This window comes from Bison bison, unplaced genomic scaffold, assembly GCF_000754665.1.
Source record: "Bison bison bison isolate TAMUID 2011002044 unplaced genomic scaffold, Bison_UMD1.0 scf7180017864262, whole genome shotgun sequence".
Lineage (NCBI taxonomy): Eukaryota > Metazoa > Chordata > Mammalia > Artiodactyla > Bovidae > Bison > Bison bison.
In genome coordinates this window covers 1,980,535-2,005,572 of record NW_011494834.1, presented here as the reverse complement: position 1 = coordinate 2,005,572, position 25,038 = coordinate 1,980,535, and the positions used below count along the sequence as shown (strand labels likewise).

The 25,038-nt window shown below is 38.0% G+C and overlaps 1 protein-coding gene across 1 annotated transcript in view; it reads left to right on the top strand.

Annotated features, from left to right (window-relative positions):
- CNTN5 (contactin 5) overlaps nt 1-25,038 on the top strand; it is a 671,487-nt gene that overhangs the window by 539,765 nt on the left and 106,684 nt on the right. The window contains exon 14 of the mRNA XM_010848232.1: nt 18,408-18,566. Coding sequence (XP_010846534.1) covers nt 18,408-18,566 — 159 coding nt within the window. The remainder of the gene's footprint in view (nt 1-18,407; nt 18,567-25,038) is intronic.

Sequence of the window (25,038 nt, the reverse complement as noted above, 5' to 3'; positions counted from 1 at the left end):
CCCATACCCTCCCTCTGGGTTGTCCCAGTGCACCAGCCCCAAGAATCCAGTGTCGCACATCGAACCTAGACTGGCGTGATATTATACATGTTATACATGTTATTATATGTGTTTAATATATATATATTATATATATTTTTATATATATACATATATATTTTTATATATATATATGTATAATATCATACATGATATTATACATGTTTCAATGCCATTCTCCAAAATCATCCCACCCTCTCCCTCTCCCATAGAGTACAAAAGACTATTCTATACATCAGTGTCTCTTTTGCTGTCTCGTATACAGGGTTATTGTTACCATCTTTCTAAATTCCATATATATGCGTTAGTATACTGTATTGGTATTTATCTTTCTGGCTTACTTCACTCTATATAATAGGCTTCAGTTTCATCCACCTCATTAGAACTGATTCAAATATATTCTTCTTAATGGCTGAGTAATACTCCATTGTGTATATGTACCACAGCTTTCTTATCCATTCATCTGCTGATAGACATCTAGGTTGCTTCCATATCCTGGCTATTATAAACAGTGCTGCAATGAACATTGGGGTACACGTGCCTCTTTCAATTCTAGTTTCTTCAGTGTGTATGCCCAGCAGTGGGATTGCTGGATCATAAGGCAGTTCTATTTCCAGTTTTTTAAGGAATCTCCACACTATTCTCCATAGTGGCTGTACTAGTTTGCATTCCCACCAACAGTGTAAGAGGGTTCCCTTTTCTCCACATCCTCTCCAGCATTTATTGCTTGTAGACTTTTGGATCACAGCAAAAAAATTGAAAGAATTTCCTCTAAAGTCAGGAACAAGACAAGGGTGCCCACTTTCACCATTATTATTCAACATAGTTTTGGAAGTTTTAGCCACAGCAATCAGAACAGAAAACAAAATAAAAAGAATCCAAATTGGAAAAGAAGAAGTAAAACTCTCACTGTTTGCAGATGACATGATCCTCTACATAGAAAACCCTAAAGATTCCACCAGAAAATTACTAGAACTAATCAATGAATATAGAAAAGTTGCAGGATATAAAATCAACACACAGAAATCCCTTGCATTCCTATACACTAATAATGAGAAAATAGAAAGAGAAATTAAGGAAACAATTCCATTCACCATTGCAATGAAAAGAATAAAATACTCAGGAATATATCTACCTAAAGAAACTAAAGACCTATATATAGAAAACTATAAAACACTGGTGAAAGAAATCAAAGAGGACACTAATAGATGGAGAAATATACCATGTTCATGGATCGGAAGAATCAATATAGTGAAAATGAATATACTACCCAAAGCAATCTATAGATTCAATGCAATCCATATCAAGCTACCAGTGGTATTTTTCACAGAGCTAGAACAAATAATTTCACAATTTTTATGGAAATACAAAAAACCTCGAATAGCCAAAGCAAACTGGAGGAATCAATCTGCCTGACTTCAGGCTCTACTACAAAGCCACAGTCATCAAGACAGTATGGTACTGGCACAAAGACAGAAATATAGATCAATGGAACAAAATAGAAAGCCCAGAGATAAACCCATGCACATATGGACACCTTATCTTTGACAAAGGAGGCAAGAATATACAATGGATTAAAGACAATCTCTTTAACAAGTGGTGCTGGGAAATCTGGTCAACCACTTGTAAAAGAATGAAACTAGACCACTTTCTAACACCATACACAAAAATAAACTCAAAATGGATTAAAGATCTAAACGTAAGATCAGAAACTATAAAACTCCTAGAGAAGAACATAGGCAAAATACTCTCCGACATACATCACAGCAGGATTCTCTATGACCCACCTCCCAGAATACTGGAAATAAAAGCAAAAATAAACAAATGGGACCTAATTAAACTTAAAAGCTTCTGCACAACAAAAGAAATTATAAGCAAGGTGAAAAGACAGCCTTCAGAATGGGAGAAAATAGCAAATGAAGCAACTGACAAACAACTAATCTCAAAAATATACAAGCAACTCCTACAGCTCAATTCCAGAAAAATAAATGACCCAATCAAAAAATGGGCCAAAGAACTAAATAGACATTTCTCCAAAGAAGACATACAGATGGCTAACAAACACATGAAAAGATGCTCAACATCACTCATTATCAGAGAAATGCAAATCAAAACCACTATGAGGTACCATTTCATGCCAGTCAGGATGGCTGTGATCCAAAAGTCTACAAGCAATAAATGCTGGAAAATTTATTAAAGAGATGGGAATACCAGACCACCTTACCTTCCTCCTAAGAAATCTGTAAACAAGTCAAGAAGCAGCAGATAGAAATGGACATGGAACAACGAACTGGTTCCAAATTGGGAAAGGAGTACCTCAACGCTGTATATTGTCTCCCCACTTATTTAATTATAGGCAGAGTACCTCATGCGAAATGCCAGGCTGGATGAAGCACAAGCTGGAATCAAGATTGCCAGGAGAAATATCAATAACGTCAGATACGCAAATGACATCACTCTTACGGCAGAAAGCAAAGAGGAACTAAAGAGTCTCTTAATGAAATTGAAAGAGGAGAGTGAAAAAGCTCGCTTAAAATTCAACATTTAAAAAAATATGAGGATGGTATCTGGTCCCATCTATTCATGGCAAATAGATGGGGAAACAATGGAATCAGTGAGGGACTTTATTTTCTTGGGCTCAAAAATCACGGCCCATGGTGACTGCAGTCATGAAATTAAAAGACGCTTGTTCCTTGGAAGGAAAGCTATGACCAACCTAGACAGCATATTATAAAGCAGAGGCATTACTTTGCTGACAAAGGTCCAACTAGTCAAAGCTATGGTTTTTCTCAGTAGTCATGTATAGATATGAGAGTTGGACCATAATGAAAGCTGAGCACCAAAGAACTGATGGTTTTGAAATGTGATGTTGGAGAAGACTCTTGAGAGTCCGCTGGACTGCAAGAAGATCCAACCAGTCAATTGTAAAGGAGATCGGTCCTGAATATTCACTGAAAGAACTGATGCTGAAGCCGAAGCTCCAATACTTTGGCCACCTGATGGGAAGAACTGACTCACTGGAAAAGACCTTGATGCAGGGAATGATTGAAGGTGGGAGGAGAAGGGGACAACAGAGGATGAGATGGTTGGATGGCATCACTGGCTCAATGGACATGAGTTTGAGCAAACTCCGGGAGTTGGTGATGGAGAAGGAGGCCTGGCGTGCTACAGTCCATGAGGTTGCAAAGAGTCGGACACGACTGAGAGACTAAACTGCATTGAACTGAACTGATGGAAAGACAGAGAGAGTAAATGGTGAACTTTACCAAACTAATTGGAAACAAAATTTGTTTTTGAAAAAAACATCATTAGAACTGTTTATCTCTCATTTTCATCCTTAACTACCCCTGGTTTAAAAAAAAAAAATGTTCTCCTGGGATTGAGAACAGTATGAAAGGATCACCTAAAGAGTAAAGAAATATAAGAACACTCTCTCAACTTCATGAGGAACATAATGATGTAAGGAAGTATCTGAGAAGAAGGCAAAGGAAGAGGGAGGCAATGCTATGTGAAGTTGCACTTGCCGGCCCAGCATGTCAAAGTATGTCAGGAAATATTTTCTTGCATAAAAATAAATATGCTTATCAATAATACTTTAAATAAGTGTATAAGTCTTCATTTTCTATTGTAAAGATGAAAACCTTAGCAAGCAGCTACTACTAGGCATTAACGTGATGTGCTACAGAAAATCTACTCATGTTACTGAATATGACTTTTTAATGAAAGATTTTGTCATTACTTACATATGGTTTTTTAAATTTTCTCTACACAAAATGGTCCTTTGCACTGGATGCTTCATGCATCTATTTAAAATATATTATGAAAACAGAAAATACTCTTCATGGCTTGAGTTATGGAGTTTATTTCTCTCCATTAATCTAACCTTTGAGACAGTAATTAAATCTCTTCATTTGGTATTAGAAGGGCATGCTTGTAACTTTGCTTCTGTGACTGTCATGCTTGCTTTCTTTTATTCTGATCCATATGCCTGAAAGTGAAAGTCACTCAGTCATGTCCAATACTTTGTGACCCCATGGACTATGCAGTCCATGGAATACTCCAGGCCAGAATACTGGAATGGGTAGCCTTTTCCATCTCCAGGGGATCTTCCCAACGCAGGGATCAAACCCAGGTCTCTGACATTCCAGGCGGATTCTTTACCAACTGAGCTCTCAGAGAAGCCGACCAAATGCCTACATGCATTAGTAAGAAGAGCCCCCAAGCAATATTTAAGGGTTTAAAAACAATCAGTTTAAGATACCATGGCATATTTGGTATTAAATTTTTTCACCTTAGTTTAAACAATTAACAGCAAAGCTGTTTAATATTTTGAATCTCAACAAGTTTAATTTTTCACTTAAAACTTCTAAATAAGAAAAATAGAAAGTCCCTCAAATCTTATAAAAATGAAAATAAAAATGGAGTAGATTTATTTTTTACAAAATAAATTTGCTTAAAAAATAACACACACCAATAGAATGGGAAAGACTAGAGATCATTTCAAGAAAATTAGAGATACCCAGGGAACATTTCATGCAAAGATTGGCTCAATAAAAGACAGAAATGATATAGACCTAATAGAAGCAGATTATATTAAAAATTGGTGGCAAAAATACACAGAAGAACTATACACAAAAAGATCTTCATGACCCAGATAATCACAATGGTGTGATCACTCACCTAGAGCCAGACATCCTGGAATGTGAAGTCAAGTGGGCCTTAGAAAGCATCACTACAAACAAAGCTAGTGGAGATGATGGAATTCCAGTTGAGCTATTTCAAATCCTAATGTCAGCAAATTTGGAAAACTCAGCAGCGGCCACAGGAATGAAAAAGGTCAGTTTTCATCCCAATCCCAAAGAAAGGCAATGCCAAAGAATGTTGAAACTACCTCACAATTGCATTCATCTCACACACTAGTAAAATAATGCTCAAAGTTCTCCAAGCCAGGCTTCAGCAATATGTGAACCGTGAACTTCCAGATGTTCAAGCTGGTTTGAGAAAAAGCAGAGAACCAGAGATCAAATTGACAACATTTGCTGGATCATGGAAAAAGGAAGAGAGTTCCAGAAAAACATCTATTTCTGCTTTATTGACTATACTAAAGCCTTTGACTGTGTGCATCACAATAAACTGTGGAAAATTCTTCAAGAGATGGGAATACCAGACCACCTGACCTGCCTCTTGAGAAACCTGTATGCAGGTCAGGAAGCAACAGTTAGAATTGGACATGGAACAACAGACTGGTTCCAAATAGGAAAAGGAGTATGTCAAGGCTGTATATTGTCACCCTGCTTATTTAAAGTATATGCAGAATACACCATGAGAAATGCTGGGCTGGAGGAAGCACAAGCTGGAATCAAGATTGCTTGGAGAAATATCAATAATCTCAGATATGCAAATGACACACCCTTATGGCAGAAAGTGAAGAAGAACTAAAGAGCCTCTTGATGAAAATGAAAGAGGAGAGTTAAAAAGTTGGCTTAAAGCTCAGCATTCAGAAAATGAAGACCATGGCATCCAGTCCCATCACTTCATGGGAAATAGATGGGGAAACAGTGGAAACAGTGTCAGACTTTGTTTTGGGGGGCTCTAAAATCACTGCAGATGGTGATTGCAGCCATGAAATTAAAAGACGCTTACTCCTTGGAAGGAAAGTTGTTACCAACCTAGACAGCATATTAAAAAGGAGAGACATTACTTTGTCAACAATGGTCCGTCTAGTCAAGGCTATTGTTTTTCCAGTAGTCATGTCTGAATGTGAGAGTTGGACTATAAAGAAAGGTGAGTGCCAAGTAATTGATGCTTTTGAACCGTGGTGTTGGAGAAGACTCTTGAGAGTCCCTTGGACTGCAAGGAGATACAACCAGTCCATCCTAAAGATCAGTCCTGGGTATTCATTGGAAGGACTGATGTTGAAACAGAAACTCCAATATTTTGGCCACCTGATGTGAAGAGCTGACTCATTTGAAAAGACCCTGATGTTGGGAAAGATTGAAGGCCGGAGGAGAAGGGGATGACGGAGGATGAGATAGTTGGATGGCATCACCGACTGAATGGACATGAGTTTGGGTAAACTCCGGGAGTTGGTGATGGACAGGGAAGCCTGGCATGCTGCGGTTCATGGGGCTACAAAGAGTCAGACATGACTGAGTGACTAAACTGAACTGAACTGAATGGAAATATTTGTTGAATCAGTAGGTGTCAGAATCAGACAGAGAATTCTCTGGTTAATTTAAACATTTAAAAACTCTGTAACATTATTTAGCTTTTACATGAAGTTTTAAGTCTTAATTTCCTGTCACAGGATAAAAATGACAACTTTAGAGATAACAAGGAGATATACATTTTATGTGTTTTTCAACTTTAGAGTCCATGGCTTCCCACGAGAAGATAATTTTCTAACTGAACTTTAAGTCAGTGGAATGAGTTGATCTGGTAGTAAACTAATGGCCATCCTTGGGAGCACTTGACTGAGAGGGACTGAATTCATGAGAACATAGCTTCTGCTAGGGGCCTTTGTGCTTTGTCATTTGCCCAGAGTCCTCACCATGAAAATATAAAAAGACTGTGTCCTTTTTTTCTAAATGGTCTACTTTCAAACAAAATATTTATTTTAGTGAGCCTGTGTAACAGCGTTGTCATGGGAGTGTAAGAGGGGGACTTTCCAGATCCCTGACCATCTGACACTGAATCATTGTAGCTCCATATAAAATTAATAAGATTTCTTCTAAATGAGTGGCATATATATAACATTCAGACATTAGCTATTGTCACACATTTGTCATCTTATCTCTTATTAATCTATTTTCAGATATCTTGCATAAATTAGTCATAAAATTCTTTGAAGAGAAAATTTACTCCCTGATTTTTAAAAATGTCAAAAGATGTTGAAAATATGACTGTCATTAGCAGGTTTTAAAAACAAAAGTGTTCATTGCGTTTATATAACTCTAAAGTGATTTACTCCTCAATATATACAAGAAGTTAATTGTAGCCAGAATTCAGTATGCTGATAGAGTATTTAGGGATACTAGTGTAATGACTCTAAACTCATATAAACTTTCATTATGGTGCATTATATTGCATTTAATGTATTTTAAAAGGTAAATCATACAAGTAATTTTTTAGAATACTTCTAAAATAATACATTCAAATAATATTTTAGATTTACAAATATATAGAAAGTTATCTGATCATAACTTTAATGCTCCAAGTTTCTAATAATTATGAGCTTTAGTATAAAATGGGGCTCCCCTAATAGCTCAGCTGGTAAAGAATCTGCCTGCAATGCAGGAGATCCCAGTTCAATTCCTGGGTTGGGAAGATTCCCTGGAGAAGCGAAAGGCTATCCACTCCAGTATTCTTGGGCTTCCCTTGTGGCTTAGATAGTAAAGAATCCACCTGCAATATGGAAGACCTGGGTTCAATCCCTGGGTTGGGAAGATCCCCTAGCGAAGGGAAAGGCTACTGACTCCAGTATTCTGGCCTGAAGAATTCCATGGATTGTATAGTATAAAATATGAAAAATATTTTATACTAAGTATAGAATATGAAAAGGTTAATTTTCTTCATTCTGAACCTAGTCTGTCAATTTTATTATCACCATACTCTATTCTGAAAAAATAAAAATTAACTCAAATATATTTGATTTAACAAAAAGAAAGAGGTTATCAGATTGGATTTTTATTGTACATGGCAATTATTTTAAAAATTGCTAATTGTTACACAGTATTTCAAATTCCCAGCATCACATGTTGGTCTTTCCACATCTCTTCTTTCCTCTCCCTTCTCTGTTCCATCTTTTCTTCAGATATTTATTGAGGGACTCAGTTCAGTTCAATTACTCAGTCATGTCTGACTCTTGTGACCCCATGGACTGCAGCACACCAGGCTTCCCTGTCCATCACAAATTCCTGGAGCTTGCTCAAACTCATGTCCATCAAGTCAGTGGTGCTATCCAACCATCTCATCCTCTGCCATCCCCTTCTCCTGTCACCTTCAATCATTCCCAGCATCAGGGTCTTTTCAAATGAGTCAGCTCTTCGCATCAGGTAGCCAAAATATTGGGGTTTCAGTTTCAACATCAGTCCGTCCAATGAACACCCAGGACTGATCTCCTTTAGGATGAACTGGTTGGATCTCCTTGCAGTCCAAGGGACTCTCAAGAGTCTTCTCCAACACCACAGTTCAAAAGCATCAATTCCTTGGTGCTCAGCTTTCTTTATAGTCCAACTCTCACATCCATACATGACTATTGGAAAAACCATAGCTTTGACTAGACGGACCTTTGTCAGCAAAAGTAATATCTCTGATGTTTAATATGCTGTTTAGGTTGGTCATAGCTTTCCTTCCAAGGATCAAGCATCTTTTAATTTCATGGCTGCAGTCACCATCTGCAGTGATTTTGGAGCCCAAGAAAATAGTCTCTCACTGTTTCCATTGTTTCCCCATCTATTTGCCATGAAGTGATTGGACCGGATGTCATCATCTTAGTTTTTGAAAGTTGAGATTTAAGCCAGCTTTTTCACTCTCCTCTTTTACTTTCATTAAGAGGCTCTTTAGTTCTTCTTTACTTTTTGCCATAGGAGTGATGTCTTCTGCATATCTGAATTATTGATATTTCTCCCGGCAATCTTGATTCCAGCTTGTGCTACATCCAGCCTGGCATTTCACATGGCATACTCTGCATAGAAGCTCAATGAGCAGAATGACAATATACAAATTTGTTCGCAATGTGGAACAAGTCCATTGTTCCATGTCCATTTCTAACTGTTGCTTCTTGACCTGCATAAAGTTTTATCAGAAGACAGGTAAGGTGTTCTGGTATTCTTATCTCTTTAAGAAATTTTCTACAGTTTGTTTGAGCAACATAATCAAAGGCTTTAGCATAGTCAATGAAGCAGGAATAGTTGTTTTCCTGGAATTCTCTTCCTTTTTCTATGATCCAACAGATGTTATTAATTTGTACTCTGGTTCCTCTGCCTTTTCTAAATCCAGCTTCTATATCTGGATGTTCTCATTTGATGTACTGCTGAAGCCTCACTTGGAGAATTTTGAGCATTACTTTTTATTGTGTGAGATGAGTGTGCAGTAGTTTGAACATTCTTTGCATTGCCTTTCTTTGGGGTTTGGAATGAAAACTTACCTTTTCTAGTCCTGCAGACACTGCTGAGGTTCCCAACTCTGAGTTTGCCAAGTAACTGGTTGCTAAGGTTACTACTAGGTATTGAGGGCCTAATATATACGAATTATCATGTTGAATATTCAGACAAGTGGAAATTATATAAAAATAATTCTATCCAATGTAACAAGTGTAATAATGAAATGTAAAATATGTAACATTTTTACTGCCAGGCATTTGTTTTTGTAAAATGTGTGCCTCTGCCTTTGGATTTTTAACACACCTGGGGTTGGAACCCTATTTTGTTCTCCTACAAACCACTTCCCCGGCCTCTCTCTCACCACTCAGCACAGTACTTTGCATGCATATGTTAGAAATTCAGCAAATGTTTAGTTAAATAGAATATACTTACAATAGTATATAGATATCAAAATATGGAGGCATTCTTTAGAGTAATGACTTTTAAAATAATTTTAAACATTTAAATAATTTCCACTTATTGTACAGAACTGAAAATCCAAACAAGTATGAAGAATAAAATTTAAATCATTTATAACTTCAACTGCAAGCAATAACTGCCATCTATCCTTTAATGCATTTATTTCCAGTTTTTCCTGTACTCATTTGGCAAATTATTATATTTATATTAACATATCATTTGCATTCCACTTTTTGTGAACATGTCATAATATAGTACTAAATATTAGGCAGTTTAATGACCACCTAATTTTCTATTATAAGAATTTATGATTTAAATATTACATGATTACTGAACAACTAGTTATTTATAAGAGTTTGTAATTATAAATAATTGCACATCTAAAATTAGTATTGTGGCTATATAAATCTTTGTTATCACTGATTATTTTACTTAGGACTATATTTGGGAAAATAGCCATATGTAAAGAAAAATACTTGGGGATTTATTAATTATATTATAAATTTCATTTTGGTTCCATCTGAAGTTTTTTTAAAAAAAATATTCAGAGTAATTATTGCCTCTTATTAAAAGAAATATACCTTTCTTAAGCAAATTAATTTAAATATTTTAGTAGAGATTTAATACTCAGAAAGGCAAATCATTTTACATAATTAGCAAATAGCTATTTTCCATAATATCTCCTATCATTCCTCACACATAAGTGATTGTTAATGTTTTTTGAAGACGTGAATGAATAGGATGGATGAAATGGAACAGGATAAATGGAACAATATGGAAAAACCTAATGAATTATTTTGATAATTATTCCAATATGAATACAATAGCTAAATTTCAAGTCTTTTTTCAAAGCATGGTAGTGATTCTTTTGATAAATTACCTACGTATGAACAAACTCTCAAATCAAACTATTTTGAAGTCTGTTTCAATGATCACTTGTTTCCCCAAAATTAATGGCTTAAAAAATCCATCCATTATTTGCTCTTACAGCTTTGACAGCAGCCAGCCATAGCCAGTTTCTTACCAGGGATGTCTCATGCATATGTGTCTAATGGTGGCTGAAGTGGGAATCATTTGAAGGATTCACTGCATCTGATGTCAGGGCTGGGATGATGGAATAGGTGAGGGTGAGTTGAATCTCCTCCTCTCCATGGGATCTTCCAAATGACTAACTTGGACTTCCTGACAGAATGGTAGCATTGGTTTAACAGGATTTCTAACCAAGCAGCTGGACTGCCCCATAAGCATTCCAGGAGATATGGGATAAGCTGCAAAGCCTCTTATGATTTCCATTCAAAAATCATGCTGTGTCATTTCTACCATTGCCATTTGGGTCAAATATAGGCATTCTTCGTTTTATTGCACTTCATTGCTTTTTGGAAATGTACTTTTTTTTTTTTTTTTTACAAATTGAAGCTTTATGACACGCTTGTATTAAAGAAGTCTATTAGTGCAAATTTTTCCAACAGCATTTTCTCACTTCCTGTCTCTGTGTCACATTTTGGTAATTTTTCCAATATTTCAAGCTTTCTAATTATTGTGATATTTGTTATGGTAATCTGTGATTCATTAATCTTTGATGCTACAATTTCAATTGTTTGGGGGCACTGTAAGCCACACCCATATAAGAAGGCAAGTTTAGTTAACAAATGTTGTTTGCATTCTGATTATTCCACTGACCATCTGTTTCCCTATATCTCTTCCTCTCCTTGGGCTTGTTATTCACTGAGGCACAATAATTTTGATATTGGGCCAATTAATAACCCTATAATGCCTGTAAAGTGTTCAAGTGAAAGAAATGGTTGCATGTCTCTCACTTTAAATCAAAAGCCAGAAATGATTAAGCTTAGAGAGAAAGGCATGTCAAAAGTTGAGATAAGTTGAAAGCTATGCCTTTTAACTAATGTTAGCTGAGTTAGCAAAGGAAAAAATTCTTGAAGGAAATAAAATGTGCTGTTCTAGTGAATACAAAGATGACAAGAAAATGAGACAGGCTTATTGCTAATATGAAGAAAGTTTTGGGTCTGGATGGAAGATCAAGCCAGCCACAACATTACCTTAAGCTAAAGCCCATCCAGAGCAAAGCCTCACCTCCCTTTAATTTTATGAAGGCTGAAGAAAGCTGAAGAAGAAAAGCCTGAGACTACAGAGGCTGTTCTGGAAGTTTAAAGAAAGAAGCCATCTTCACAGCATAAATGTTCAAGGTGAAGCAGTAAGTGCTGATGTAGAAGCTGCAGCCCGTTATCCAGAAGATCTAGGCAAGATAATTAATAAAAATGGCTCCAATAGACAACTGATTTTCATCGTAGTAAAAATAGCCTTCTGTTGGAAGATGATGCCATCTAGCATTTTCATAACTAGAGAGGAGAAGTCCATGCATGACTTCAAATTTCAACAGAAAAATTGACTCTCTTGTTAGAAGCTAATGCAAGTTGAAGTCAATGCTCATTTACCATTTTGAAAAGCCTAGGACCCTTAAGAATTAGGCTGAATATACTCTGCCTGTGCTCTATAAATGGAACAACAAAGCATGAATAACAGCATATCTGTCTACAACATAGTATACTGTATAATTTAAGCCCACTGTTGAGTCTTACCACTCAGAAAAAAAATAAAATTTCTTTTCAACATATCACTGCTCTATGACAATGCATCTGATGACCCAAGATCTCTGATGGAGATGTAGAACAAGATTTATGCTGTTTCAATGCCTGCTAACACAATATCCATTCTGCAGCCCATGGATTAAGGAGTAATTTTGAATTTCAAGTCTTTTTTTTTTTTTTTCAGAAATACATTTCATAAGGCTATAGCTGCCATAGATAGTGATTTCACTGATAGGCAAAATAAACTGAAAATCTTATGGAAAGGATTCATTATCCTAATGCCATGAAGTGCATTTGTAATTCATGGGAAGAAGTCAAAATATCAACATTAACAGACATTCGGAAGGAGTTGATTCCAGCATTTAGGAATGACAGAGGGATTTAAGACCTCAGTGGTTGAAGGTGTGGTAGAACTGGCAAGATAATTATAATTAGAAGTGTAGGTTGTAGCTGTTAGTCAAATTCCTGCATTCTCACAATACAACTTTAACAAATGAAGAGTTGCTTCTTATGCAAGTGCTAAGAAAATAAGTTCTTGAGATGGAATCTACTCTTGGAAAAAATGCTGTGAAAAGCATTGAACTAGCAACAAAGGAGTAAGAATATTACATAAACTTAATAAGTCAATGACAAGTTTTGAGAGAACTGACTCCAATTTTGAAAGAAATTCTACCATGGGTAAAATACTATCTAACATCATTGTGCTACAGAGAATTCATTCATGAAAGGAAAAGTAAATAGACACGGCAAACTACATTGTTGTCTTATTTTAAGAAATTGCCACAGTCACCCCAACCTTTAGCAACCACCACTTTGATCAGTTGGCAGCCATCAATATTGAGGCAAGACTTTCCACCAGGCAAAAGATTACAACTTATTGAAGAGTCAGATGATGGTTAGCAGTTTTTAGCAATAAAATATGTTTAATGATGATACGTACATTGCTTTTTTAGACATAATGTTATTGCCTACTTGATAGACTATAGTATAATGTAAACAAGTATTTTTTATGGACTTGGAAATCAAAAAGTTGCATGACTTGCTTTATCGCCATATTGTCTGTATTATGGTGACTTCCCAGGTTTCGATAGTGGTAAAGAAACCATCTGCCAATGAAGGAGACATAAGAGATGAGAGTTCAACCCCTGGGTAAGGAAGGTCCCCTGGACGAGGGTATGGCAACCCACACCAGTATTATTGCCTGGAGAATGCCATGGACAGAGGAGCCTGGAAGGCTACAGTCCTTAGGGTCACAAAGAGTTGGACATAACTGAAGTGATTAAGCCATGCACACAAGAAAAAAATCCACAGTATCACCAGAGTATGCCTGTAATCAATCACAGGCCAACCCAGATTCAAGGAGGTTTAAGAACAGGCTTCATGACCTGCATTTGCAAGAGGAAAGAAAGTTTTTTGGTGGCCATCATATACCTAAGCTGCCACAAAGTCCTAAACACTTTCTTCAGTTAACAGTGAAAGGAAGAAGGATCTCCATAACCCTTGCTTTATTGAACAAATCAGCCTTTAGAATCAAATGTGAATTCAAATCTCTGCTGTGCCATGCGCTAGCAGTGATTTGAGTGAGTAACTCCTCACTAGAAGGGATTCTCTGACACCTACTGCCTCATGTAATACCTAACATGCTGCTGCTGCTAAGTCGCTTCAGTCGTGTCTGACTCTGTGCGACCCCATAGACGGCAGCCCACCAGGCTCCCCCATCCCTGGGATTCTCCAGGCAAGAACACTGGAGTGGGTTGCCATTTCCTCCTCCAATGCATGAAAGTGAAAAGTGAAAGTGAAGTTGCTCAGTCGTGTCCGACTCCTAGCGACCAATGGACTGCAGCCTACCAGGCTCCTCCATCCATGGGATTTTCCAGGTAAGAGTATTGGAGTGGGGTGCCATCGCCTTCTCCAAATACCTAACATACAGAGATGTTATTGACTAAGTAACTTATTTATTCTTAATCAACCAAATGACCTTTAAGAATCTATTACAACCTCTATAACAGAAGCAGAAGATATTAAGAAGAGATGGCAAGAATACACAGAAGAACTGTACAAAAAAGATCTTCACGACCCAGATAATCACGATGGTGTGATCACTCACCTAGAGCCAGACATCCTGGAATGTGAAGTCAAGTGGGCCTTAGAAAGCATCACTACGAACAAAGCTAGTGGAGGTGATGGAATTCCAGTGGAGCTATTCCAGATCCTGAAAGATGATGCTGTGAAAGTGCTGCACTCAATATGCCAGCAAATTTGGAAAACTCAGCAGTGGCCACAGGACTGGAAAAGGTCAGTTTTCATTCCAATCCCAAAGAAAGGCAATGCCAAAGAATGCTTAAACTACCACAGAATTGCACTCATCTCACACGCTAGTAAAGTAATGCTCAAAATTCTCCAAGCCAGGCTTCAGCAATATGTGAACCGTGAACTTCCTGATGTTCAAGCTGGTTTTAGAAAAGGCAGAGGAACCAGAAATCAAATTGCCAACATCCGCTGGATCATAGAAAAAGCAAGAGAGTTCCAGAAAAACATCTATTTCTGCTTTATTGACTATGCCAAAGCCTTTGACTGTGTGGATCACAATAAACTGTGGAAAATTCTTCAAGAGATGGGAATACAAGACCACCTGATGTGCCTCTTGAGAAATTTGTATGCAGATCAGGAAGCAACAATTAGAACTGGACATGGAACAACAGACTGGTTCCAAATAGGAAAAGGAGTTCGGCAAGGCTGTATATTGCCACCCTGTTTATTTAACTTCTATGCAGAGTACATCATGAGAAACGCTGGACTGGAAGAAGCACAAGCTGGAATCAAGATTGCCGGGAGAAACATCAGTAACCTCAGATATACAGATGACACCACCCTTATGGCAGAAAGTGAAGAGGAACTCAAAAGCCCCTTGATGAAAGTGAAAGTGGAGAGTGAAAAAGTTGGCTTAAAGCTCAACATTCAGAAAACGAAGATCATGGCATCCGGTCCCACCACTTCATGGGAAATAGATGAGGAAACAGTGGAAACAGTGTCAGACTTTATTTTTCTGGGCTCCAAAATCACTGCAGATGGTGACTGCAGCCTTGAAATTAAAAGACACTTACTCCTTGGAAGGAAGGTTATGACCAACCTAGATAGCATATTCAAAAGCAGAGACATTTCTTTGCCAACAAAGGTTCGCCTAGTCAAGGCTATGACCACCTATTCCTGTGGTCATGTATGGATGTGAGAGTTGGACTGTGAAGAAGGCTGAGCGCCGAAGAATTGAAGCTTTTGAATTGTGGTGTTGGAGAAGACCCTTGAGAGTCCCTTGGACTGCGAGGAGATCCAACCAGTCCATTCTGAAGGAGATCAGCCCTGGGATTTCTTTGGAAGGAATGATGCTAAGGCTGAAACTCCAGTACTTTGGCTACCTCATGTGAAGAGTTGACTCATTGGAAAAGACTGTGATGCTGGGAGGGATTGGGAGCAGGAGGAGAGGGGGACGACAGAAGATGAGGTGGCTGGATGGCATCACTGACTTGATGGATGTCAGTCACAGTGAACTCCGGGAGTTGGTGATGGACAGGGAGGCCTGGCGTACTGCGATTCATGGGGTCGCAAAGAGTCGGACACGACTGAGAGACTGATCTGATCTGATCTGATGAAATAGCAATTATAATGCCCATTTCACAGTAACATAGAAATAAGTGAACAAGCTAATGTTTGCAAAATACTCAATAGTGAGGATATGGTGGCTATTGGTATTATTATTACAGTTATTATTCTTATCATTATTATATTATTATCATTATAGTCACACCTCAATGTCCCTGTCATAGAGTCTAGCAACTTGCTAGACATCTTCAGCAACTAGATCTTATTTATTTTCCACACCTCATATTTATCTACCATTTTAATACTCTGAAAATTTATTGTACATCAAGTGAACGGATTCTTCCATAAGTACTTGACCTAATAATTGTATTTCCTGCTTAATTCCCGGAGAAGGCAATTGGCACCCCACTCCAGTACTCTCACCTGGAGAATCCCATAGATGGAGGAGCCTGGTGGACTGCAGTCCATGGGGTCGCTAAGAGTCGGACACGACTGAGCGACTTCATTTTCACTTTTCACTTTCATGCGTTGGAGAAGGAAATGGCAACCCACTCCAGTGTTCTTGTCTGGAGAATCTCAGGGACCCCATCTATGGGGTCTCACAGAGTCGGACACGACTGAAGCAACTTAGCAGCAGCAGCCACTTAATTCCAGATAAATACAAATTTTCATCAAAAGTCCCCTACCCTGAAATCTCAAATTATGTAATTTTTGTCTTTCTACCTTCCCCTCCTGGTAACCTGGTTTCTGGATTTCATTATTTTATTCTTGTCTGTCAGCACCAATCTGGCTTCACTGGACTCCCTAGTCCTCCTTGAGGCCATGGTCATTCATAACATTGGCATCTTTGATGATAAGTCATATCAAATTTTAAAACTAAGCCTGAATTGACCCAGTTAAACACTTTCTCTGGCCCTGATCCTGCCTTTCTAGCCCAAGCTTGCTGAGTTGGTCAGTTCTACTTCACAATGGTGCTATTGAGGCAAACTTGAATTCCAGACTATTCCAAATATTTGTATTTCACTCTTCCTTTCTTTCTTCGTTTTATCATGGGCCTTATCCAGACATTTTCCACTATCTTCTAGCTCCCAGTCCCACTCTCACCCAACCACCTTCACTTTTTGTGTGTTTTTTTTTTTCCTTCTTTAGTGAAAAAAAGGAGAAACTTCCCAAATGAACTCTCCCAGCTTCTTGACATTTCAAAAGCTTTCTCTCTATATTCAGTTTCTTCCTTAATTTCTCCAGAGCGGGGGTGAGGTGGGAAATGCCACTTCTCATGGTTATTCTCTATGTCTTCTCATAATCCCAGTATTTGTTACCTTCTTGATGGAATAGTCCTTGTCTTCTAAGTCTGTGGTCTCCCCTATCCACTGCTGTTTCTCACTCTTGATAAAAATGCTCATTTCTCATTGCCTAAAAATGTCACCTGTACGGCGACCCTTTTAAACACTTTTTCCATCCCTTTGTCCCTACTTATTGAAAATTTCTTCTCAGAGGACTTTACTGCCTCCATCTATTTAGCACTCCACCATTTCTTAGCTATTTACAGTCTAGGTCAGCACTTCCTGCTCAGACTTCATAAAAACCAAATCCAGAAAGCAACTTGCTAAACAAGGACTAAATCAGAAAATAACCTAAAATATTTATAGGTGGAATGTTTTTAATTGAAAATAAAAGATCCTTAAAGATTTGATAGTTCATAATTAGGGAATAGAAAAGAATTAAGAAGAAAACTGACATTTGTGCTTAGCCACTAAAATATGAATACTATACATATTTTTACTGTTATTAGAAATCACTATTTTAGAAGTAGTAACACAGGGATATGCATCTCCTCATGTCAGATCATGGTTGTTTCTTGAAGCTAAAGTCTAACGTATGTCAACTGATAAACATAATTCTATACCATACCAATTTTTTATGATCAAAAGGGGAATCATATTCTCTGATTAACCATCTTCTCACACTCACCAAAAAAAAAAAAAATCATTATCATCATCATCATCTAATCACACCTTTCTTTTAACTTCTCACAACATTTCTCCATGCCTCACTTTTAGGATATATCCTTCCTTGGTCTGAACTCTCAATATTTCAGAGCCTTTCATTTTTCCCCTGTTAGAGTTTAAGCTCCTTGGTAAGTACATCCACACTATTTGTACACTGTAGATTGGCTGAAAATTAGGCCCGTACACCTGTAACTTTGTGGTAATGATGGGGTCATTTCTGTTTCTAGTAGCATTGGCTCTTACTCTGTCACTGCCTCTGTAAGCTGTGATTGATTTCAGCAGTCATAGTAGCTACTGACATTCAAGTCCTTACATTCGTTTCTAATTATTTTTTTGCATGTCTATACAATGCAATGTTAACCGGTGGTTGTATCCAAGCACAAAGTATTATGAAAAAAACCTATATTAAATTATCCTCAGAAATCATGGAAATCAACTTGCATCCCATCTCTTTTACTGGCAATGTTCATTACTAAATATGTATTTCATTCAAATGCTTTACCAGTTTGATTGGGTCCTTATTGGAAATACAATATCTCATGGCTCCTCATCATGGCTTGACCTTAACTTTTTCCCTTCTCTTTTGCCTATAGGTCCCCCAGGCCCACCAGGGATAGTGATTGTGGAGGAAATCACCGAGAGCACAGCCACACTCTCCTGGAGTCCAGCCTCTGACAACCACAGCCCCATCTCTTCCTACAACCTTCAGGCTCGTAGCCCCTTCTCCCTGGGCTGGCAAACGGTAAAAACAGGTAAGAGGCTCTAAAACAACTTCAGACACAGACATAGCAGCTTCCAATGTCATGAGCCGTATTTGCTAACAATCTCAGCAGGATTATTTTGGATTTGGGAAATTTTATTATTTATGACAATATTACACTAGAGCAGGACACAGCAACCCACTCTAGTATTCTTGCCTGGAGAATCCCACAGACAGAGGAGCCTGGTGGACTACAGTCCATAGGTCGCCAAGAGTTGGACACGACTGAAGCCACTTTGCATGCAGGCATGCATGACAATCTTAACCATTGTTTGCTTCTTTTTATAAAGCCACTTTGTTTTCTTCTCTTCTTGTTTCCCAAGGAAGGACCACATTATTTATCTTTGTTTGTTTATTGAAGCAACGTTAAACTCATGTAAAAGCTGCAAAAATAATACAAAGATTTTCTGTGGGCCCATCTCTCAATTTCCCCAAGCTATTCTACCTAACAATGGTATAATGATCAAATCAGGAAACTGACATTGATACAATGCTATAAACCACAGATCATATTCAAATTTCACCAGGTTTTATGTACAATTTTTGTAGTGAATAGTTCCATAAAATTCTACGAAGTTTTATTATATAGATTCAAATCTCCACCAAGACAGTCAGATGCAAAACTGCTCCATTACTCCAGTTCCTTGCTCTATGCCTTTAGAGTCCCACACCCATTTTATTTATAAAAATAAAATCTAACATAAAATTACATTATTTAAAATAATATAGGATTTTAATGCTTACTTCTAAGTTTATTTGCATTGTAATTGCATTATTTTAAAAATAATTTTCCCCTGATGGCTTTCTTTTCATGTTATAACTAAACTTCCTTTCCCTCTCTAAATGTGGCTATCTGTAGGGATATGTGAAATTACACTCACTTGATAGTTATTACCTATTTAACATGATGATATTTGAAAAGCAAACAGTATCTATAAAATGTAATCTTCAGAAGCAGTTGTCCATACTCAGAACGGATTTGTGACTTTATTTTCTATCTAAATATAAAACTGATTTACCTACATAGAAGTGAAATATAAAATCAGTAAAATATCTCAGTGCAATAACCATAAAACTCCATTAATCTGAATGTTATAGAAGTAAAGTGGTCCATTTCATTGCTTAAATTAAATTTGAGCTGAAACTTGTTTTGTGTTAAACTTGTAATCTAGGGGCAAAAGTACATTCATCCAAATGCAAAATATTGATATGATTCAAGTTTTTCTTGATATTAGGTTCCTATAGTAATTCATAAAATTCAGTATAATTATAATTATAGTGTACTATACGTATGTACAAATTTGTTTTATAATATAAATAATGTATAGAATTGTGGGTACCAGCTTCATTCCTGGTTCCATTTTAATCCTGAGATGCAAATATAAAGCCAAGAAATTGAGGAAATCTCTATGTTTGGAAGATGATTCTGGAAAGGATGCAAATTCAGGCCACATGAACAGGTTTATACAAGAATTCTTATAACCTTCATTTATAGGATGCTCCCAAGTCATCCTAAGTGTTAGAGCCCTAACATTTTGGTCTGCTGTTGGGAAATGGATTCACCTTCAAATTTCATGTTGTGCATTCAGCAAGCTCACTCTCTTGCCTGTGGCTGTGCTTTCTGCCCACCCTCGCCACACCGCCTAAAATAGTTGCTTCCTGGGATGTTTCCCTCGTGGTACATTGCACTACATACATGTGTTTCCTTGCTCATCCCATACTCATGTTCTTGTGCTTCTTAACACATGGTACAGCTATCCAGGATACCTCATCTTCCATAGTTTCTTAGTTACTTGTATTCCTTGCTTTCTTACATACCTTTATTCAACTGTTTGTACTTTTTGTTGTTTGATAGATAGATAGAGGGCCTCCCAGATGGTGCTAGTGGTTAAGAATCCACCTGCCAATGAAGAAGATGTAGGAGATGTGGGTTTGATCCCTGGATCAGGAAGATGCCCTGGAGAAAGAAAAGGCAACCCTCTCCAGTATTCTTCCCAGAAAAATCCCAAGGACAGAGGAGCTTGATGGGCTACAGTCCATGGGATTACAAAGAGTTGGACTCAAGTGAGCATATGAGCACATCACAACACACAGATAGACAGATAATGATAAATAGTGGATATATAGATATGCATATATATATCATGTATGTATATACATACGTAAAATATATAAACTTTGAATTTTTTGGCATAAACTAAGGAAAAACAAAAGAGAGGTGTGTATTTCTGTATGTGTAGAGGGTTTAATTGTTTTGATTAAATGCTATTTGGGGTTTGTTTACTTATTTTAGAAGTCCCTGATGTAAAATTGCATTCTTATCTAATTAATTTGAACACTGGAAATATATTTGAATTGTTGTTGCTGTCTTAGTCATTAAGTCATATTTGACTCTTTGCAACACTGTGAACTACAGCCCACCAGGCTCCTCTCTCCATGAGATGTCTCAGGCAAGAATATTGGAGTGGGCTGCCATTTTCCTCTCCAGGGGGTCTTCCCAAACCAGAGATCATCTCCTGCATTAACAGGTGGATTCTTTTCCACTGAGCCACCAGGGAAAGCCTTATATTTGAATAGAGAGCTATTTTTCAAATCAGTTCAGTAAATGCTGGAGAAGGTGCAGAGAAAAGGGAATCATCTTACACTGTTGGTGGGAAGGCAAACTAGTACAGCCACTATGGAGAACAGTGTGGAGATTCCTTAAAAAACTGGAAATAGAACTGCCATATGACCCAACAGTCCCACTGCTGAGGAAACCAGAATTAAAAGAGACACGTGTACCCCAATGTTCATCGCAACACTGTTTACAAGAGCTAGGACATGGAAGCAACCTAGATGTCCATCAGCAGATGAATGGATAAGAAAGCTGTGGTACATACACACAATGGAATATTACTCAGCCATTAAAAAGAATACATTTGAATCAGTTCTTATGAGGTGGATCAAACTGGAGCCTATTATACAGAGCGAAGTAAGTCAGAAAGAAAAACACCAATACAGTATATTAACACATATATATGGAATTTAGAAAGATGGTAATGATGACCCTGTATGTGAGACAGCAAAAGAGACACAGATGTAAAGAACAGACTGTTGGACTCTGTGGGAGAAGGTGAGAGTGGGATGATTTGAGAGAATAACATTGAAACATATATAATGCCATATGTGAAATAGATGACCATTCCAAGTTCAATGCAGGAAACAGGATACTCAAAGACAGTGCACTGGGATGACTCTGAGAGATGGGATGGGTAGGGAGGTGGGAGGGAAAGTCAGGATGGAGAACACATGTACACCCATGGCTGATTCATGTGAATGTATGGCAAAAACCACCACAATATTGTAAAGTAACTAGCCTCCAATTAAAATAATTTTAAAAAATAAATAAAATAAAAGGCAACACTAAAAAAAAAAAGAAAGAAATAAAATCAGTTCAGTTCAGTTCAGTTCAGTCACTCAGTCGTGTCCAACTCTTTGCGACCCCATGAATCGCAGCACGCCAGGCCTCCCTGTCCATCACCAACTCCTGGAGTTTTTCTCAGACTCAAGTCCATCGAGTCAGTGATGCCATCCAGCCATCTCATCCTCTGTCGTCCCCTTCTCCTCCAGCCCCCAATCCCTCCCAGCATCAGAGTCTTTTCCAATGAGTCAGCTGTTCGCATGAGGTGGCCAAAGTACTGGAATTTCAGCTTTAGCATCAGTTCAGTTCAGTAAGTGCTTTAAAAAATCGAGTTATACTGCATTTACAAGTAAACATATATTTTTCAAAAGTATATTCCTATAAATGGAGAAGGCAATGGCACCCCACTCCAGTATTCTTGCCTGGAAAATCCCATGGACAGAGGAGCCTGGTAGGCTGCAGTCTCTGGGGTCGCTAATAGTCGGACACGACTGAGCGACTTCACTTTCACTTTTCACTTTTCACTTTCATGCATTGGAGAAGGAAATGGCAACCCACTCCAGTGTTCTTCCCTGGAGAATCCCAGGGATGAGGGAGCCTGCTGGGCTACCGTCTATGGGGTCGCACAGAGTCGGACAAGACTGAAGCGACTTAGCAGCAGCAGCAGCAGCATTCCTATAAATGATCGATTTTATTTGCCCTTGATAGTAATATCAAGTCGTTCTCTAGCAAGGTGTCTCCTCACCTAAGGTGGTCACACATTTCTCTAAAACTCAGCATCTCTTGCAGCTATGGTAGAGTCATTGCAATCCACTAGGCAAGTCAAGGGGCAGCTGTCAACTTTTCCATGCTTTACAGCAGGAGTCCCCAACTCCTGGGCTGGGGACCAGTACTGTTAGCCTGTTAGAAGGAGGTGAGGGACAGGCTAGTGAAGCTTCATCTGACATTTCTCATCACTCGCATTACTGCCTGGTCCATGGAAAACTTATCTTCCACAAAGCCATCTCTCATGCCAAAAATGTTGGGGACTCCTACTCTAAAGCAGCTCTTTTAAATGTTTCTTGAGTTCTGCTTCTAGTGCAAACTCATTGCCTGTGTTAATGAAAGAAGTTTTTTGGGGGCTACATCATCTTCACTGGGGAAGCAGATCTTTTGCTTTCATAGTTATCATCTAACCCAAATCAATTTCAGTAGATATGTGCCCTAATATGGGCTTTCCTGGTGGCTCAGTGGTAAAGAATCTGCCTGCAATGCAGGAGATCCAGGTTCTATCCCTGGGTCAGGAAGATTTCCTGGAGGAGGACTTGGCAACCCACTCCAGTATTCTTGCCTGGAGAATCTATGGACAGAGGAGCCTGGCAGGCTATAGTCCATAGGGTCACAAAGAGTTAGACACAACTGAAGTGACTGGGCACACAAGCAGGCACATTCTTTAATGTAGACATACATGTTAGGGAAAAAAAGATTTAGTTCTGCAGTTTGAACACTAAAGATGTTAAACTAATGCATAAGCTAGCATTTTAAAAACTCTTAAGATTCCTCTATATGGCCAGCATGAATATTAAGAATAGTAAGTTTCTCATTTTTGACAAATGAAGTAATGAATTTCACATGGACCAAGCACATCTGGAATTAACTTATCAATGCTGCCCACCCAAAAATAAAACTCAAAACAAGTGACTGTGAATGGGGCCATTTATTCATTTTGAAGAAAGTGTAAAAATCGTAAGAAATAGATAATTTCATTTGCAGATCCTCTTTTCTCTTCAAGCAAGCTGCTTCTTATTTGAACACCTGAGTTTCTTGTTCATATTACTGAACAGTATTTGCCGACCAAGTTTTTATGACCATATTTAATTAGGAATGGCAAGTCATCTGTAATCATAGAATTGATGGGCCATTATTTACTTAATTTAAATATTTTTCTTAACTATTCTTCAGTCAATGGATAAGTCTTCTCTCTGTGGATAATTTACACTGAATGATGGTTACATTTATCAACTAAACATGTTTATTTAGTTTAGTTTAATTTAATTTATCTTTGGATGCAATTCTTTTAATAGGAAAAGCATTTTAATGAGTTTTTCTCCCTGGATCAACATGCAGCCCTACACTAAAGTTCTGTATGTTCTTTCTCAAGCAGAATGTTTTCTTTGAAATCAGCTTGCCTCCAGATTTCCAGAAATACTATAGAAAGATACCTACAAGGATTTAAAATACTTCCTTGGTAAACATTCTTCATTATCTTTAATCTCCACAATATTCATTTTGAAATGAAAATCCAAACTGTATCCTAAAAAGTTGCTATTCTATTTCATATTGTATGTTATTTCATCAAAATATTAATATTTTCAACTCACATTTATCTTTTTTACAATTTTTATAATCCCTACAAGTAGCCTAGGATTCTATTTCTTTTTTTCCTTTTTAAAGAGGAATTAGAATTAAGGATGATGGAGAGAATGTAAAAAGGGACTGTGTGTGTGTGTGTGTGTGTGTGTAGGTTGCTCAGTTATGTCCAACTCTTTGCCACCCTTTGAACTGCAGCTCACTAGGCTACTCTGTCCATGGGATTCTCCAGGCAAAAACGGGGAGTGAGTAGACATTCCCTTCTCCAGGGGATCTTCTCGACCCAGGGATCAAAACCAGGTCTCCTACATTGCAAGCAGAATGGGAGTAGGTGTTTTTAAAACCTATAGCTATGGCTTCAGTTCAGTTCAGTTCAGTTCAGTCGCTCAGTCGTGTCTGACTCTTTGCAACCCCATGAACCACAGCATGCCAGGCCTCCATGTCCATCACCAACTCCCAGAGTTTACCCAAACTCATGTCTATCGAGTCGGTGATGCCATCCAGCCATCTCATCTGTCGTCCCCTTCTCCTCCTGCCCCCAACCCCTCCCAACATCAGGGTCTTTTCCAATCGGTCAACTTTCTGCATAAGGTGGCCGAAGTATTGGAGTTTCAGCTTCAGCATCAGTCCTTCCAATGAACACCCATGACTGATCTCCTTTAGGATGGATTGGTTGGCTCTCCTTGCAGTCCAAGGGACTCTCAAGGGTTTTCTC